Below are 20,291 nucleotides of genomic sequence, written 5' to 3' on the forward strand. Positions count from 1 at the left end.
TGCATGCAAACAAACTGAACTTGACATAGAGGTCCAGTCTTTTGCCAAACTTCCTCTTCTGGATTTGAAGGTTCAAGAGCAACCATCCATACTACAGAATAAAAATGTGAAAATCTATAAGAAATTGGCCATTTGCACCACAGCTTACAGCAAAATGGAGCTTAATGAGAGCAGAAATTAGCATGTGCTCTAAGATGGGCACAGTTGTGAAGTCCGACACACTGTTCTGGAAAAAAAACAACAATTCAAAACCTATTAAACATATCGCTCAGTTTTTCACCAAACTTGTTTGACTGCATCTTCAGACTATTGCCCATGTAATACTGAGTTCACAGAGCATGAAAATGTTGCATTTAACTCTGGAGGTCGAGCAGCTCTCTGGTAGTCAGAATGTTCCTGGTTTGAGCCTCAGCTTCCCCAGGTTTTGAGCTGCTTGCTTAATACAGAGGACTTTTGACTTCAGAATCATTACAAATCCTTATTTTTTCATTCACCACTCCTTCAGGATGCAAATCTGTGACTTCTGCCCTGTTTGACATATAAAATGAACATGATAATTCCTGCATGGCTAGTATGTGTAAGAGACATATGGTTTCAAGGTTTAATGATAATTTTGATCCCGACAGCTCTGCTGATGGATCCTCCTCGATGTCTCATTTGTCTTCCTCATCTTCCTATTTTTCTTTTTCCTCCTCCTGCCTCAAAAATGCCTGGCTCCGCGCCACCACTGCACAGCAGCTTTAATTTACATTTGCATTTCCTGAAGTTTTGTTTATCAGGAAGAAAGTAAATAATGTGATTGCTGTATTTTTATTTCCTTGCATATTATCAGTAATCTGTTTTAGTGTGCTTGTTGTTACAATGAAAAAAAAAAAGAAAAAGACTGTACCTGTTTCTGGACACCGTTGAGCTGAACAACTTTGATAATGAGCGAGGCAGTGCGTCCTTTGTACTCAATAGTCCTCAGCAAGGTCCCTACGTTGTCCACACTGAAGGGGTCTGACCAGCGCCAGTTGCCCCAACCTTCGATGCAGATGTGGAGCAGCTGGACACATACAAAAACAGACACAGAAAACACCAAACATCAGAGGTTAGTCTTCTTGCCCTTTATTTATCCCTGAGCCAGAGGCACGTAAACAGCAGGATTCCTTGTTTAGAAGATTCTGGTCGAGGGGAGGGGGGCCAACAACAGAGTTCCTGTTTACTGGTGCTGACCAGGCCTGTCTGTTGGAAGAAGAAATGGAAGGTCGGACATAATGAACTGGCCGGTGGACGACAGCTGATGTGGAAGCTCAATGTGGCTGCATGTGTGTGTTTGTGATGTATGAGGAAGGCTCTGTTATCCACACGACAAACTGAGAGGCAGATAAACTGGCCTCATATCCTTCGCTTCAACGTGGAGAACGACCATGTGTGTGGCTGCTTGTAAACACACAGATTCAGAAGGAGAATAAACAGATGCCGTCTTATCATTTGACATTCTGACAACTTTACTGTGGAAATCAGTTTCCAACCATGTTCCATATAACTCACTGAATTGTGAGCTACTCTCAACATTGGCAGTACGGAAGAATATAAATGAGGAAGTATGATTTCCACAGCTGTTTCTACAAAAAGTATGTGGAGACAGATGTTTGAGCTGAGATGTTTGATCCTCAAAATGAATGCACGTAGCACATGAGTTTGGTTTAAAAAAACACACACTAATGCTATTTTCTTTCTGACCTGTGTTAATTTGTGTCCATGGGTGTGTTCCCCTTAAAGAGTATCCATATCTTGAAGCAGCACAATGCAAATAATTGTTCAACAGATGATCAATGTTGATGTATTTTTCCTGGTATTTAAAGTGAGGATTTTTCAGATGGTGTAATGTACAGTACAAGCATAAGCGGATACACATCGGCCATAGATGTTACAGGGATGTGCAGCCGCACAAAAGTGCAAAAATATAACCACTAACACATTGCAACATGTCTACATCCTCCTGAATGCTTTCAGGTTTGCAGCAACCCTCATTAGCATATATTGTTAGGGATTCTCCCCATGGAATAGAGTCACTGTGGACAGGGTACATCAGCTCATTTCTTTTGTTTATTTAAAACTCCGGCAGGATCAGTGTTTCAGGAGCTGTCCGGGTGATTTCATTAGTGATGTATTGTTGTTTCCTTAAATTAGTTAACGAAAATAAAGGCTGAATCAGTCGTTATCTTTTCAAGTGCACTCAATAATGTCTTCTCAATGAACACTGAATGACATTTCAACACCAAGCTATAAAAAAATGCTGATATAAACTAGACAGAGGGCATGCTCCAGAGCATTTGGTTTTGAAAATATTTTTAGAAAGAGTTGCCTGCACAGAAGAAACATGTTTGCATCACAAATACATAAAATGCATCTGGCTTTTAATGGATCTAGGAAGGGACACCTGGTTATTTTTGTAGTATACCCAAAACACACTCATGGTTACTTTAGAGGCTAATGACAACTGCTTTGCACTTTGCACAGAACTCCATGCTTAGGTTGCATGGATCCTGTTTTGACCTCTTCTGGGATTGTTTTTTGTTTTTTTGTTTTTTTTTTACAGTTGGCTTTTTAATAAAACCTGGAATAAAAATGGAATTAATATAATGGGGTTCAACTGCACATTTGATCAGTTTTAGCAGGCAAGAACTTCAAGGACAAGAATATGAGGGAAGACAATTAATGTCGCTGGCTGCACTGCAACATGTAAAAACTGCAGTTTTAAATTAAATTAGGGATTTATATCATTTATGAGAAGCTATTGCAATCTTGAAAGCAAAAGATTTTCACCTTCCAGCAAACTTAGAACATATTAGATTGTGGTCGGCAACTGTTTTTGAATTTGTGGGAAATTGATTACATTTGTGGGGAAATTACATTGAAAGCTGAATATTTGTATAATGGTGATGGTATGTTATTATGTTTGTGGGGGTAACAAAAATGCATCTAGCTACAACTGGGCAACTGGTAATAATCTATTTGAGAGGCCAGATCTAGCCTTTATCTGACGACATCATAGGTGATCTGGTGATCGAAAAGGTGGGCGACCACCATTAAGGTGATCAAAGATCACACGGTTCAAAAGGTCAAATGTCCATCAATGCACACGGCACACCTGCGCTACAGTTAGGTCACTCACATACTATCTGTATACTTCTCAGCACTTAGCTGCAGAGTGTGACGTGACCAGGACTTATTTGTCAAACAATGTGAGTGTTGTCATGAGATTATGGCCACAATACAGGAGAGAAATCATAAATACATAGGAAGATCTAAAGCCTTATCCCCTCCTGGGGTAACATGGCTGACCTTCCACCTGACTGAACTCTCTGTGTCAGCCCTGCAGCCAACAAAACTTTAAACTTGCCAGAGTCAGAACGGGAGGGGAGAGAATGTGAGAAAGACAAAGAATGTATGTGACTGAAAGGAAGGGGAGACAAGGGGTTGGCGGGTTGGTTCAATACTCTCCCAGGAGGAGCAGCAACCAGATTGAAACACTGAAAAGCATTTTTTTTATAGGTATTTGAAGATTTACACGTTGTTTCAATGTGCCGAACATTTAGCCAATCTGTTTAAAGAAAAACAAATTTCTCTTGAGGTCAGAGAGCATGAGGGAAACCTGGTCAGGACCTTCTATGTTTCCCTTCACTGCAGTCTTTCCCCACTGTTTGAAGGCAGATTTTTTTACAATAACATTCTTAATCAAAGCCTGAATTCACTTTTGTCAAGATCATCCCTCCTCCCTGTTTGCAGAATGTAAATGACATAATTCCTTAGATCTCCTTCACTGTGAACTTGCTCACAGCCAAAGTGGCAAAATGGTGTAAACAGCCAGGTGGTGGAGGTTAGGGTTCAGCCTAAGAATGGAGAATGACTTTATAACTCCCTAAACCCACACCAACATTATAATCAAGACCTGTTAAGCTTGTGGTACTTGGAGGAAAAAACCTCATTCCCTCTATAAGGGACCTGGTATTGGATGAAATGGAACCCTTTAAAGTTGCAGTAAACTTTAAAACCTGCTTTAAATCCCCAGTATTAGATTCAGCCTTTGAGTTGTTGAGTAGAACTGGATTGATGTTAATTATGGTCAAAATCGTGTGGTGGTGTACCCACTGGAAATCTGTGCTTGTGCCTAAGCACCATCTGTGAGGACTGATTTGTTATTTCAACACTTTTCTCTCCTTTAACCTTTCTGTTCCTCCCTCTCTTTCTGTGCACTTTATCACGCCTGTGGCTCAACTTGACCTTTAATGGAGAAGTCATAATAATGTCTCTCCTCAAACTTCAAACGGCAACTTCTGCTCTTGTTTTGATTCATCACTGCCCTGACTCAAGCAGTGGAAGAAAAAAAAAGAGCAGTAACGCAAACAAACTGGACACGTAAGACAAGATGAATTAAAAATAAGAAGCTGTTTTGCCTCCTTGTGACTTTTCCAACGTTTGTGACACTGAGAAAACCCAGTCAGCCACATGTGGTGGTTTGAAGTATACTGACTAAGTGAGTCCTTACACATTCAGTTTAAGGGACAGCTCTACCAAAAGAAATCAGAAACTAATATTTATATGTCTTGACAGTCTTTCAGCCCCTTTCTAATTCTTTTATTTAAGGAAGAGTTTGAATTAAATGTTTTAAATTCTATTGAAATGAATGAATGGATGAATTTCTATTTTTATTTAAGACTTATACTTAAGTCGACTTTTGAGATAACAGCTGCTTGAAATCAGAGGCTTGTCATTGTCCTTACTGTATATACAATTTTTTTTTCCACTTAAGATTTTATTGGTGGTTCCCCCAGACATTTTAAAAAGAAACAGTCACACACATCTGTGGTCTAATTTTGACATTGTTTACCTCTAGAACCAAAATGATGAAAAATTATCCTAGACCTTACACAAAATCAACATAAAAACTAGATTTAAATAAGTGGAAAACTAAATTAACAAGAGTATACATCAGTTTAATTGAAAAGAATAGATCTCTTTATCAACCATCTAAAATGTGGTCACATAAATCTGCAAGTGTTTTGAGAAGAACAACATTTTGAACAAAAACAGCCATGAGCCTGTAACTTCAGCTCAGTTAAGTTTGTATCTAATTTTCAAATAAATCTTATTGAAAACTCTTAACACTGAACCTTAGCAACTGGCACTGAGTTGAAGAATTCGTCCAAAACCCATCTGTAATATTACGATCATTTCCCAAGTTGGGTATTGAGTGTGGAAGAAATGTGAAATTGAAATCTCAAACCATTCCTCCTTTCTCTTAAATCCACAGGGAGAGATTGATTATGGCTGGCTGATGGTGGACAGTTAGCTTCCAGCACATTAGTGGACTCCAGCACTAGTACCAGAGTAGTCTCCTAAGGGCTTATTCAGCTGAATGATTGGATGTAATAATACAAAGCATTTCTATTCTGTGACTACACTGCACTGTATATTGTATGTTATCTGTGCACTGATACTGTACTTGTCAGTACAATTTGACCAGGGTCATGTCATACAGTTGCTCTTCCAATAACAACTTTGCTGAAAATCCCTAACATTAACAAAATACACGTACTTTGCCAACTTCTTTGGATGATATGGAGCAACATCACTGATATATCAATGAAACCCTTCAGTCAAACACGCTCAGTAATCTTCACTACTACAATCAAATAAAAAATATTAATTCAATTTGTTAGGATATGAACTATCTACAAGTTGCTGATATGCCTTTGAGTTCAGCAGTACGTCCTAGCCTTGTATCATCCTGAGGGCCAACAGTGACATGTTTGCCCAAACACAATAATATAATTAGCTACAGATGATTTTTCTCAGTTCCATGGAAACAACTGATTTGACAATGAGCATGTCCTTTCTTGCGTGACCTAAAAGAACTCCATTCCAGCTTTTATGAGAGCTGAGCACATAATGACACTTTGATATATATTTTAAAATCAAAAACCCTGCAGAAACTTTTGCTAACCTAAACGTAACAAGGAACACCTGTCTCGATGACGTTCAAATCCATTCAGATCCCCTAGGGACCATGTATGGTCTTATCACTAGATGAGTACCACATGACCTTTTTGAAACATCATCATCCTGATTTACCAGTTGCTACAGAAACTAAATGCAAAACCCAAACATGTGGCTGACACATTCAGAAATGGTGCGAACCCTGAGAATTACCAACAGCACCCGCCTAAATTGTAAGTAATACCCAATGAGTCAATCAACTAACCAAACGCCTTCATGGGTACGATGTCATGTCTACTGCCTAATCCGTTGCTTAATCCTGTTCCAGGAGAAAAACATGAGAGAAAAGATTCCTGTAAAAACGGTGAGATATCAATCTGTCATAACCAAAAGCTATGAGTATTAATTTCCAAGTAAACAGAATCATTCCCTCAGTTGGATGGCAAACACTCAATAAAATGCCTGTCCAGTGTGGGTGTCAGGAAATGCGTAGGAACACACAGACAGACAAACAAATACTGCTGGATAGACACTGAACCTCTTCTCTTCTCAGAAACACACACACACACACAAGCATGCGTGCGCACACAATGCCCTTCCAACCCATATCCTCCTGCAGACAGAACAAGTCATTCCTGCCACTGAAACCACTATCCGTCAATTGTCCTCTTACAGGAATGTGCTTGGGTGTGCTAAACATGAATTCACTGTCTGTCCGCAGCAGGAATTTAATCAGTACTCACATATACAACACAGATCGGATGACAAAACCTCACTAGTAGTTGTTGTCTACCCAATACGATTATTCCTTTATTACATCTCGCTAAGATATAACAGAGGATTGGAGAGGTGGAGCCATGGCACAGAGGATTAAACAACACCAGTAGCTCTTCCTGCTTGTGGCAAAACCAGGCCTGAAGAGACTTCAGCAGATCTCAAAACCTTTTCAATGAAAATCCTATCGTGGATTATACCCAAGTTGGGGTTGGGTTCAAAAGGGTTGACCTGCATTATCCAACTCCTGACCTTCTGAACAGAGTCAATGACAATCAGACACAATGGATATATTGTGTAAGAGGAAGAAACATACATTGATGGATGAATGGTTTTAAAAGTAATCTGCAAATTCTTTGGCTTGGATGGATAGGACTCTGAGGTTCTACTGAAAAAAGCGAACATGAGCTAGTTCACTCTTTGGACGATGAACTTATCTCAAAATTGTACACGATGAACTCTGAACTTGTACTGGTTCACTGTAATCTGTGTGAACCAAACTGGGCGATTTAGACACTGACATCAGAACAAAAGGATCTGAATTACTGTGTACTCGATGAATATGAGAGAGAAAGCGGCAGACAAAGTTGAATGGCAGTGAGAGGAAAAAAAAAAAGCGAATAAGTGAGCTTAAGAGAGACACAACAACATCCTCGCCAGGGCACAGAAGGCTAACCCATGTAACATGAGGGAATTATGGTGACTCTAACATCTGTCTGCAATGCCTCTCTTCTCCTTGGCTCCCTCTCTCTGACAAAAGAAGCAAGGCAGTGCAACATCAAAGCCCAGATTTGCAAGTCTAAGACGCGGTTTGAGAGCTGGAAGAAGGTACAGAGAGAAGGCATTGTGTGGGTCCGTGGTTGACAGAGGAGACATTAAGAGGTTTATGCTTGACTAACACAGTTCCATAGCTTTCCCTCTGGTTTCTACCAAGGCATCTTAGACATCCAAGGCCTCAAGGGTTCCAGGAGATGCAGACACGGCAAGTGTTTGCAACAAATGATGGAAGCTGACAAAAGGAGTACTGTCTGAATGGAGAGATTCAAAAACCGCATGGTGGGGGATGAAGGACTCATTGATTGAGGGCCCTTGGAAGGATAGAGACTCTGTCACAGTCTGAGAACATTAAAAATACAAAAGGACTGCTCCGGGCTTCTATAGAGTTACAACAGTAGAGAACTATTGTAACATGCAGTACACATGCCGTGTATTGCAAACCATAAACGTAAACACACATCTGGTCACCGACTCACATAGCTTCATCAACAGAGAAAGAGAAAGAATGCAGAAGTCCATCATTCTGCACGTAAATTAGTCATGCACTTTGATGTTATCACAGCGAGGTGACTGTCAGACCACGTCATCATACATTTACTACATTATGTAAATGATTCAAGTTCAAAAGTTGTGTGACATCATATTGCTTTTAAACAAATGACCAATTCAGGATTGTTATCTGCTGTTACTGCCTTAAAATGAGGTTCTGGACTCGGACTCGATGATGGCTCTCCTCAGAGTCTTCTCTGTGACTGGGACTTGAACAAAGGTCATGCCAACTCGATTTGGACTCCACTTGGAATTGCGAAGATAACTTGGACTTAGACTTGAACACTGGTAATGATGAAGCCACTGGGCTTGGAAACTTTTTTTGGTGTCACAATGGCATTGATCATACCACCTTTGCCAAAACCCTCGGGTCTTCTAGTAGAGGCCTTTTACTTCTAGTAAAGGTCCAAACAAAAACCTGAAACAAGTCATTTTTCCTCCCTAAAGACTTGTGAGCAGCTTAGAATGCTTCAGTTTACAATTTGGCTTTTAATTTGCCAATTTCAAATTTAATAGGATATTTAGAAATTATAATTGGATTTATTTATGTACACTACCAGTCAAAAGTTTGGCCACACCTTCTTATTCAATGTTTTCTTTATTTTTACTACTTTCTACAATGCAGATAGATACTGAAGACATCAAATATATGAAGCAAGATATCAGGAATTATGTAGAAAAACAACTGTTAAAAAAACTCTAAATATTATATTTCAGATTCCTCAAAGTAGCCACCCTTTGTTGACAGCACTGCAAACCCTTGGCCTTCACTCAGTGAGCTTCATGATGTCATCACCTGAACTGGTTTCACTTCACAGGCTTGCCTTGTTCATTTGTGGAATTTCTTGCCTTCTTAATGTGGTTGGGACCATAAGTTCTGTTGTGCAGAAGTCAGGTTGGTACACAGCTGACAGCCCTATTTGACAACTGTTAGAATTCATATTATGGCAGGAACCAATTAGCTAAGGAGTCAAAACAGTCCATCATTACTTGAAAAACTAGTCAGTCAGTCTGGAAAATTGCAAAAGTTCTGTCCCCAAGTGCAGTCTCAAAAACCATTAAGCGCTACGATGAAAAGGGTGGCTACTTTGAAGAATCTAAAATATAAAACATGTTCTGAGTTATTTAACACTTTTTCGTTAACTACATAATTCCAAACGTGTTCATTCAACATTCTGATGCCTTCAGTGAGAATCTGCATGAAAATAAAGAAAAACAATTAAATGACAAGGTGTGTCAAAACTTTTGACTGGTAGTGTATGTGTTGAATAACACACTTTAGCCCATTTATTCAAGCTAATTTCCTTATAATATCTTTTGGCATTGTTATGTTATAGTTTGTCTTTTTATAATGTTTTATTTATTATGCCTGCCTCTGTCAGTAGTGTTTCCTCAGACTGTTATTTAGTCTGCTACGTGATGTGGAGTGTCAAGGGGTATGGTTTATGATTGCTTTATGTGTGAAATGTGCTCCACAAATGAGGTCTGACTGATTGAACTAGGGGGCCTGTAAACTACCAGCAAAAGAGGACTACCTGCAGCCTAAATAAATGAGTGCAATAGATGTCTCCACTGACCTGACATTGATGTGCACATTATAATGTAGTATTGGTTCACTACATTGGACCTACAAGCTTTCCAACTGAAGAACAAATACAGAAATATTTAATCATTTTACCACGTGATGGTAGATTATTGTATCTTTCCCTGTCTTTGCCTTGATGAATAAATGAAATGGCATGCAAAAAAAACCCGGTGATACATACAGAAACAGCTCTCAGTGGCTTCCAAACATATACGTAACATTTTCATAGATTTAATGTGTTGTGAGCTAATCAAAAAGTCCTGTTTGTTTATGAGATATTTCTTCAGTACATAACAAGATGCTTTTCTGGCTCTCAGGTGTCAAGTGACTTGCAGTTACCTCTGCAAAGGAGGTTATGTTTTCACCCATGTTTGGTTGTTCATTTACCTGTTATGAGCATTACAAAAAAATAGCAAGTGTGGCATTGGCCAACCAATTACATTTTTGTGGAGGGCAAGTCTACAGTCGTGAAAAAATTGCTAATTGAAAAAAGTGTTTTTTTCACACTGGTGCTGGTTAAGGTCCGTGTGCTCAAGTGCCTGTCTGTCAGAGGAACAATGCAAAAACTACATGCCTAACTTCCATTTACTTTTCAAGACAGGTGGAACATGAGCAAAGGAACAGAGGATGATCTGTTTAACAAAGAGAAACACTGCATTCTCCATAATGGACTTAGTGAAGGTAGATGGTCTACAGCCCAGATCCAACTGTGGCCACTACTTGATCTGCAGCCCAGAGCTGTTCCTGTGGGACTGGTCACACGGAATTAAGGTGCTGTCCATGGTGCTGAACACTAAGCACCAAGAGAATCACAGTGCCAACAGATTATTCACCTGCTATGGGTCAGAATTGAGCAGTGGGGTGGTTACAGGAAGTAGAAAGAGAGAAGGGGAAGGACCAGGAGTTGTACCTATCACTCAAGGCTGTTCTGAAGTGATTGAACTGGTCTGGTGCTGTTCTCATAGACCACTTCTCAAGTTTCTGGTTGCCTGCCATTTCATTAATTAATTGGCACCTATTTTAAAAGTCATCACAGGTAAACATGAATGAATATCAATACAAACTGCATTTATTTTTTTGCTATATTGGTAACTGTACTCACAGACTAAACAAGGTCAGTGTGGCTAGTAGATAGAATGTGGTCGACATAATTAAAAATGCAGCCAATTTATTAGCAGGTTTATGAATGGATAATTGAAGTTTATCTAAAAAACTCAATTTGATTTCAGGAGGATGCATCTAACATTCAAATTCAAAGGATTTTGCAATGCAATGAATGCTTTATAAAAATAAGAAAATAAATAAATATATTAAAGAAAAGCTATAGAAAACGGTGGGTAACAATGAAAAATTTGGTTTACATAAACTACAACCTGTAAACTGAGCAAAAATGTAAAGCTGAGTAAGCATACTTTCATTTAAATTTTCTACCTCATGGACATCTACTCCCTGATTTATCATCCTTCTGTGCGAGTTTACTACATAGTTTTGATGTCTTCAGTGAGAATCTACAATGTGAATAGTCATGAAAATAAAGACAAATCATTAAATGAGAAGGTGTGTCCAAACTTTTGACTGGTAGCGTATATCTGAGCAAGTGTTTTGTTTCAAAATGTTTTTTTAATTTTTGGAAAGTAGATATAATTTGCAATTATTCTTTTGTCTTACGTTCAAACCCTAAGCATCTTTCATGATTTCTTATTTCATTGTGTGTTCACTCAAAGGTATTATTGACTTTTGACCTTCATGATGTACCTTGAGAAAAAATGTATTTCATGCTCACAGCACAATGGAGTTAAGTCTAAAAAACAAAACATAAAAAAACTAGCATCCCTCCCTATTATTCTGACTTCCTCTAAGATAAACAAAAGGTTGTCCAAAAAAAAAATTGCTGGCTGAGCCAAACCAAATGACATTGAGCTCAGTGTGAGACCTCATTCATGAATTGACATCATTGTACAACTTAGATAGGCGAATCCATTATGATAACTGATCTTTTCAAATGAAGCAGAAGCTCATTAAAACACCAAGACTTTTGTCACACAGAGACTAACCAGGAACAGTCTTGCTGTCCAAAGAGGGCCACAACTTGTGATGTAAGACCCATTGTTGTAGATTCAAGGCCAGAGACTTTGCGGAAAGGGTGAAAACATTTTTTTTTTTAAGTGCTAACACATTGACATGTTTAAAAAGATTTACACAGAAAAAACAAATATGAGATTCAAGCAGTTGAGCTCTCGTCAACATAATAATTTAATTAACTTCCTCATGTCAGAGGGAGAACTTCCTCAGGGATTAACTTTACAGGGAGTGGAATTACTCATATATTTATACACACAAGGAATCATGACAGACCAATGGCTCATCTAAGACACACCATGAAATCCTACTAAATTCTCACAGCATGTCATTAAGTATGAGAAAACAAGTTTAAAAAAAAAAAATTCAACTTGACTTAAAAAAACAAAAAAAATATTGGGATGAGGAATTTGATGACCTGGACTTCACTGTACAGAGATAAAAGAAAAGGGATGGTTAAGGTTGAGACTGACAGTCCTCACTGTATTTCTCATGAAAGTCTTTGCAATAGAAGCTGTGGTGGGGAGCTGGGGAATGTCGTACATTGTTTTAAAAAGGTGGGGGACTTTGTGGTGGGTTGGAAAAAAATGAAAATAGGTCCCCAGAAACTTCAGGAGTCACTGATTTGTGATGTGTTGTTCAAACCTTTGGAGACAAATCTGATTTATGTCTAATCAGTTCTCAACAAGCACTGCTGAGCAAAAAACTGTTAAATTGCCGCCAGTGATATCTCCTAAGAATAAATAATATGAAGAGGCAAATGCTTCAGCCTTAGCGCTTCTCATGTACAAAGTGGTGGGGTCCAACATTTTGGCCACACAAAGCAGGTCATACCTCACAAATATAGCCGATTTTTATATAAAGTGCCTCTCTGTCATGCCTGCTTCCAACACCACCGCCAAGACAACCGCAAACTAATAGTTCTGGAGCCTCTATCACCTGTAGCAGACACACATATGCACACCATCATGACACATCCAGAAGCTTGCTGTTGAGGTGAAATACTATTTATTCAAATTCTGAATATTCCTTCTAGGCACTTAAAGTCCTTCCCAAATCCAGGGGGCTTTTTACGCCCCTCTCCCAGCTAACCACACAAGCCGCAAGGATTTCCATCAGCCAAGCTACATCCTGTACTGAGCAGCCAGATATTTCAACCATCCACACCACACGCCAGACTCCTGAAAAACAGCAGGGTGGGGACACTGAGTGTTTATGAGAGATAGAGACAGAGAAATAGATGTAAAGCGTATCATGGCAATTACATGCAGCAACGCACGACGTGTTTTGGTTATCTTTATTTATCACAGTACTTATTTTTTATATAACACACACACACACACACACACACACACACACACACGAATAAATGGAAATCCTTGTGTGTGTTGATGGCCTTCTTTGCCTTGGCTGGTAAACGCTGGGGTGTGAAGGCATGCTGAGCTAGAATGAGAAAAGCTGAACTGAGAGACCTGACAAACTCCAGGCCTTAGGAAACACTTTTTTTTTAAAACATTTTTACAGTGTGTATGTGTTGGGTACGAATTTGATTAGGGGTCAGACGACAGCAGACTCTAAAAACGTGACTGACTGAATCGACCCTTTAATGCATCTTACGGTTATGACTGACAGAAGAAAGAAGGGGTCAGAGAGGGTGGAAAAGAGACACAGGAGCAGTGAGAGGGAGTGTGACCTGAGTCGAGGTTCATGTTTCCCTGTAAAAACACTCCGCTTGAGCATTCCTTGTGAGAGAAGTGACAGATTTCCAGAGGTATGTCAACATCATGAGGAGCATACTCTGGTTAGACTGTTCAGGATCACATACACTATGTACACTCTTCTACTCTCATACAGACACACAATGGTACACACAAGAGATGCGTGTGAGATTGTTTCAAAGCTTTACTGCAACCACAGTGAGTCTGAGTGTCTGTCTCTCTCCCTACTCTTTCCCATCACATCTGTTGGAGGGCAAAAGAGGCAGTAGGATTTATGATGCTGAAACTCTGTTGCCAATTCTGTTTTTATTAGATCGATAGAACCTTCATGGACTGCCTGTGAAAGATGGAGGTGGGACACAAAAGGATAGAGAGCAGATATATTTCTAGGCGTCTATCATTGTTCTTTGAGTTTATCTGTGGCTGTTCAGAGCAGGACTCCTTTGCCCCTCTTTCCCTCTTCCTAATGTTTTCTGACATGTAGGCCCGCACAGTATCTCTCTACCCTCATTTGGAATTTTGATTATTCCCCCTGTCAAATCTGCCTTCATTTCTCCTTTTCCACTCCTACAGTACTTACGATCTGCCTCTATCCCCACCTTCCTTTTTCCTTTAAGATGATCTCATGTCCAGTGAGTTCTCAGGGGAGCAGGAGAGAGTGAGGGATAGATTACTTTACAACAGCAAATTAGAAGCGCTGGTTTGTGTGTCAGTACTTGTGGGACAGGTCAGCTGGGGCCCACACATCATACTAGAACCATTAAGACAGGCTGGTGGCCTGTGTTCTACAAAAGCCCCCCCCCAAAAAAAAAGAATTAAAAACAAGATAGGATGATTAATAACACACAAAAAATTATATGTTTATGTGTATATAATAGTGTGTGTTTGTGTATCTCTGTGTGTAGGGGGTCACTAAAATAAGAGAATAATATTTGCTGGAGAGTGACAGAGATAAAAAAACAACAACAATAAAACACCAAAAAACAGAATATGCAGGCGGAGGCCAGGGATGGGACAAGCCAGACAAGGGCTAATGAGCTCAGAAAGGGAATTGCTTTAGGGATTCAAAAAGGTACGAGGACAGCACTGGGAAACTGTGTGTTATTGTTGGAGAGTCTTCTAGCCAGGAACAAATATCCAATTGAAGACCCAAAACTGTGTGGAGGCCAAGAAAACTGTACAGATATACTCATCACACTGACCTTATAAAGGTGAGGCATCAGGAATAAAGAGACAGCTGGATCAAACCCACAACAACTGAACTGACTGACTACAAGTCCAAGGTTGAAAAATGTTACTTGGAGGAGTAAAAAGACCATGATAACTAGATGATGGTCAATTACGTGCAACTATCCACTGAATGATGCAGATGCTCACCCTCAGAATATTAATCACCCACCCCTAACTACTTGCCAAAGGGAAAAAAAATAAAATATCCTTGTAATTGTGCACCAAAACCACATGTAACAGAAAAGTAAAAATTTATAAAGATCCATAATTCAATATGGCTGCCAAATGAAGGCAAAATCTCAGATTATGCTTTTCTTAAATGAAGTACTCTATTTTGATTAAAACGTGAAACAAATCAATCAAGGGGGCTGGGTATGATCATCCTTAAATTGGCCCCTGACTAGTATTTTGTATGCCCCACTGCAGTATTTAACCCAGAAGTTAAATAAGCCAAATTTAGGGGGTATCATCATAGCTGGTGAGATGACAGCAAAAACAGCCCATTTCTAGACAGAGCAGACAATAAACTTCATGCTGCCTCTGTGTCTTCTTTAATTCTTTTTTTTATTTAGCTCTGCCTTCGGACAGGGATGCCACTTACCACTGGTTAACTGTTAAGGATTTTTGTCTGCCTGTCATCATCTGTTGACATGTGTGTGTGTGTGTGTGTGTGTGTGTGTGTGTGTGTGTGTGTGTGTGAGAGTGTGTGTATGTGTATGTGCATTATGTGTACATGTTCCTCAGTCTCCTGCTATGTAGATGAAACCACCTTTCTACTTGTATAGCTGCAGGTTGTGCCATCGCCACAGCACTCTGCTTAAAAGCCTGGCTTAGTCTTCAACTTGCTGCAAGATCACCCAGTAACACACATGGAATGAATCTATGTCCCGTTTTTGCTCAAGGACCAACTTCTTATCTCTCTGCAGCTCCCGTGGTCAGAAGCATGTAACACACACACTATAGACACCAAGCAGAACATGTAAACTTCAAAAAGAAAAGACCCAGGAAAGCCAGGACTCAAACCTGGGACATTCCTGCTGTCATGCCACAGTGCTGCCCACTGTTTCATGTTGGTACATCAGCAAAAAGGTCAACCATGTCTGATTGCCACCAGTTATAAAGGGGCAAACGTCCACCTCCAGTTCCGGATGAAGACATACTTTCGTAAACAAAAAGATTCTCCCATCCATTCCGGTATACAGGGACACAACAAAAGTCGAACTGAACAGCTTAAACAAGCTATAACTGTATTTTGGCTACAGCTGTGCATATATATGCAGTAGGTGTGGACAAAAGCAGTATGTGGCAGTAACAGGAGCAAAAACAATGCCTGAGAAACATGATTCAGCAGACACAATAATAATGAGGGAATTAGAGTATATGAAAAGTTGAGGGAAAGCAGGCTATGATGAATAAGCTCAGACATATTAAAATGGGTTGTGTCAACACAGTCATCATATATTTACATGGTTATAAAAGGTTAAATCAATCTTGAGGTTCGGAGGGTGAACAAGGAAAACAGGAGATTTGCGAGTAGGTGATGATGGGTTTAAAGTTCATGGAATATAAAGGCTGGCAGAATCTTGTGTTTAGTGTGATACGCCTTGAGTTTGGCATCATAATTGATTGTAGGTGACAGGTCAAAGGTTAAAGATCAGGTCTCCAGGTTGAAGTGGAGAGCAGGCTTGCTGTCAGACAGAGGGAGGGAAAGAAGAATGCAAATGTCTGGAGGGAATGATAGCTCATGACGATCAGAGAGGTTTTGGACACTCCAAAGCATCATGGGACATAAGCAAAACAGCACAACCAATTAAGGCTCTGTCTGCAAAACGATTTGTAAGAGCCACAAAAACAGACTTCCAAGTAACCATTATAGAAATACAACCCACTCTCTTATCAGTGTCATTATTTTTATAACCCCGAAATGTAATTAGGTGTGTGTGCTCCAATTTGCTGAGGCAGACACATTGGCAGGCATTTTATCATCAAGCTCAATAAGTTAGCTGATTGTTTTGGCAAAGTGTCCCTATTTCTTATTTATCTAGTTTCACAAATCATGTTCATCTTGAGAACACATATTTCATATACCACAGCGCATGATGGAATAACACATGACAGAACCATCTTGGAATCACATTCCTCATCTATGATGACATCTGGCCCATTCTGACAATCTTTCTTTCAAAACATCCTGTAAACATAGAGGTCATTTTGACTCACTTCTTAAATGATATGTGGTATTTGCTATGCCGATATGCCAGATTGCAACTTTCCAAGTATATGTGTGGAAGGGAGAGTGAGGTAAGAGCACAGATTAACCACAGTCGATGATTAATACAACTTGACTTACTGACTTACTGCGAGCAATTATGGCCATGTCTTTTCTCAAGCTTGACTTTCTCACACTTGCCGTGAAATACATGGGGTCCTGAAACATGTGTGCATCAAGAACACAGTCGTATGCTTAATCACCAGCCCACCCTCCGCTCAACCTCAAAACCACAAAGGGTTAAATATAATCAATCTTCTTTAACAATGCTGTCAGGGCACTGTCTGAGAGCACTGACAGAAACGCAGAGATAGTGGCTGCATGCTGATGACCATGTAGGTCCACGTGTGTGTTTGTGTGTACCTTTCTTTTGTGCTTCAAAATTTTATGCTTAAATCCCAATGACCTAGGTAAATAATGGTATGCTCTATAAATGCAAGTGTATGCAAGCTCATGAAGGCACACTCTGTATTATACGTCTAGATGTAAAAATTGCACAAATACTCTACTCAAATGTAGAAATCTCGATATGAAGATGTGTGTCTTTACATGCGTTCTATGAACAACTATTAACTCAAACCACAACCAAAAGGCTGAGGCCCTGGCCTTTTAGCCATGAATATGTGTGTTTCTGAGTGTGTGTGTCTGTGTGTGCATGTGCGTGTGTGTTACCTGAGGGGACTTGTGCGATCTCCAGCTGTATTGGTGGCTATGGAGGCTGGCCAGCAGCACATTCTCATCTGTGTCCACCTGGCCAAAGCGCAGAGTCTCATGGGTATCATTACAGATCACGTAGTGGCTATAAACCAGCTCCTCTGCCTCTGAGTTCCCATTCTGAGAATAAAGAGCAGGGTGGGGGGTTCAGGTAGGAGGTGTTGTTGGATGGATGAAGAGAAAAAGTAGGAAGAGGGGTGACATTAGAGAGTGTGAGTACAAGAGTTGGCAAATTCTTCCAGGATACATTATATGTTCAGAGTGTATCATACTCTGGTGCTCTGTATGTACGTATGTGCAATTACAGGAGTCAACAGTGAATGTGTTCTCAATCTCAAAAATGCAGATCTTGGTGGGGCAACTGTCAGCCAGTAGGAGATGGAGGTGAGTGATATCATCCATGGGAGCAATACAACCTCAACAGGGGAGTGAATCATATCACACTCTGACAGCTATCCAGGCTGGAGCTGCCTGGACTGGCCTTCAGGGCCAAATCTACCCCTTGGTCCAACAAAATCAGCTTGGCAGCCTCTTTCTTGAGCAAACCCTCTTTTTTTCATGTCATACATTATGCAGCAAGATGTCAGTTGTTGCTGTAAAAAAACAGCCTTAGAGATGTCTGCTTATTTCAAATGGGAGCCTGGTTTAAGTGCTTAGTTTTCCAAAAAAAAAAAAAGCCTGGGACACAAGATTCCCACTAAGGGGTCATTCCTGTCTGTGAGAATCATCATTTATAAAGTTTGTTAAGAGAAAACAGTATGGTGGAGTGTGGCCAAGCAAAAGGGCAGAGGGAAAGCCTCACAAAAAAAATGGATTCATGCAAGTCATGCAGGAATGCAGTCTACTCATACATCACCTTGCATGCAAGAGAGGAGGGCTCACTGACCTGCTATTGAAAATAGTGGTTTAACAGGAAGAGTCAAGTATATCATACCCCCTTACATACAGGAATTCAAGTACACAATTTCAAAACAGGACGTAGTGTGTATGTGAGCTGGATATCGAGTGTGTGGGTGTAAGTATATGTTCAAGTTTTATTTGAGCTCCTTCCAAAGCCTCTCAGGCCCTGATGGGATCTCTCCTGAATACCCCTCCCTAACTCTTGACGCACATGACTATGGTTCAGACAGCTTCTTAATAACCACTCAACTATCCCAACAGAAAGGGACCCCAGCCTGCTGTATACGTTTAAATGGCAGGGGAGTTGATGGTTGATGGTTAAAAGAGGCTGGCAGTAAAAGCTCAGAGTTTGACTGCCAAGCACGTTCAGGGTCCTGGGGTTGTTGATGCTATTGAAAACGGATGGGAAAGTTTACACCATTAAAAGAGCACTTGATGATAGATGTGTGTGAGAGAAACAGACAGAGAGAAAGAGAGAGGGAGCAAACTATAGATGGGACAGCTGCAGTGGGTTCAAATCCATTTCCAGTTTTATAGTGGAACACTATCTGCGCTCCCTTTCAAATCTGACACTGCGATTTACAAACTTCCTGCTGCCATTGTAAGATGCCAGTTCTAATCCCACTCTTTGATGGTATCATTTTTCTGCTCCAATTCATGAGGCAATATGATAGGCACATCACAAAAGCTTCCTCTAGTAATCAGAATCACTCTCTGGCTATCCAGGGACTTCATGTGGACAAATATTAAGACAAAGATATTCCAACAGTCAACACATTTTCCTTGTTAAAGAGCACAAAATGACAGCTTCTCCTTCAGACACAATCCTACCAGGAATCAAAGTATCCATTTCCATAATCCACCCAGATGCTGTTACAGTAGTTTTCACAGTCCAGGCCAAATGCGTAGCAGTGGAACAAATATAAATGACAAGGTACAAAAGATTCTGGAATACAAATTGTTAGTAAGAACACCCACTCAAGAGAAACACACATGAAACAAAACACTGTGGAGGACACTGAGTAGAGGTGACAGTGAAACCTGTAAAATTGACACAATAAAACCATCATCACTTGTAGATTCACCTGCATATTCTCAGAGACTCATTCTCCATTCCCCTACAACTATACTCATGATCTCTCTCTGTCACTATCTAGCACACTCATTTAAACGAGGGAAGAATGTTGGAACTTTTTTCAGAAAAAAAATAAGAGGAGAAAAATTATTGTCGTCTCACTTGCATATACAACAGCCTGTGGACATTTTGTGAGAAAGCATGGGAGTGTAAATACTACTGGGCTTTTGTGTGGCTTTCCCCCAAAGCCACTTCCCTGGGGTTAAGGGCTGGGGGGAAGCAAAGACTAAAAGTCAGGCTGGGGACTGAGAACTGAAAATGGAGGTATGAGGAATGAGGTTAGAGTGGTGAGGGGCTGAGGTTGGGGCCATATGGAGCTATCAAGTGCAAGAACTGCATTTTTTTTTTACAATCTCAGAAACAAAAAACAAAACTCAAAACACTAATTGAGGCTTAATTTGTACCATCTACCTGGCTTCAGAATAAATGAGGTCTTTATTGAAGGGAAGAGCCAAGCATAGCAGAGAGGTGAGGTGGAGAAACTGAGGCCATTGGACACACATGTAGAAAATGCATTTACATCAATATTAATAAGCAGCCATTTGGCTTGTAAACCCATCACTACCAGAAAAGTTT

The 20,291-nt window shown here is 40.1% G+C and overlaps 1 protein-coding gene across 5 annotated transcripts in view; it reads right to left on the minus strand.

Annotated features, from left to right (window-relative positions):
* Positions 1-20,291, minus strand: part of vps13b (vacuolar protein sorting 13 homolog B) — a 327,627-nt gene that overhangs the window by 26,119 nt on the left and 281,217 nt on the right. For all 5 annotated transcript variants that reach the window (XM_086219125.1, XM_086219127.1, XM_086219123.1 and 2 more), the window contains 2 exons: positions 17,639-17,800; positions 890-1,045 (listed from right to left, as the gene is read on the minus strand). In XM_086219125.1, coding sequence (XP_086075251.1) covers positions 890-1,045; positions 17,639-17,800 — 318 coding nt within the window. The remainder of the gene's footprint in view (positions 1-889; positions 1,046-17,638; positions 17,801-20,291) is intronic.

This window comes from Aulostomus chinensis, chromosome 11, assembly GCF_037954235.1.
Source record: "Aulostomus chinensis isolate RoL2024-O1b breed Wild chromosome 11, RoL_Achi_v1.0, whole genome shotgun sequence".
In the NCBI taxonomy this organism is placed as follows: Eukaryota; Metazoa; Chordata; class Actinopteri; order Syngnathiformes; family Aulostomidae; genus Aulostomus; species Aulostomus chinensis.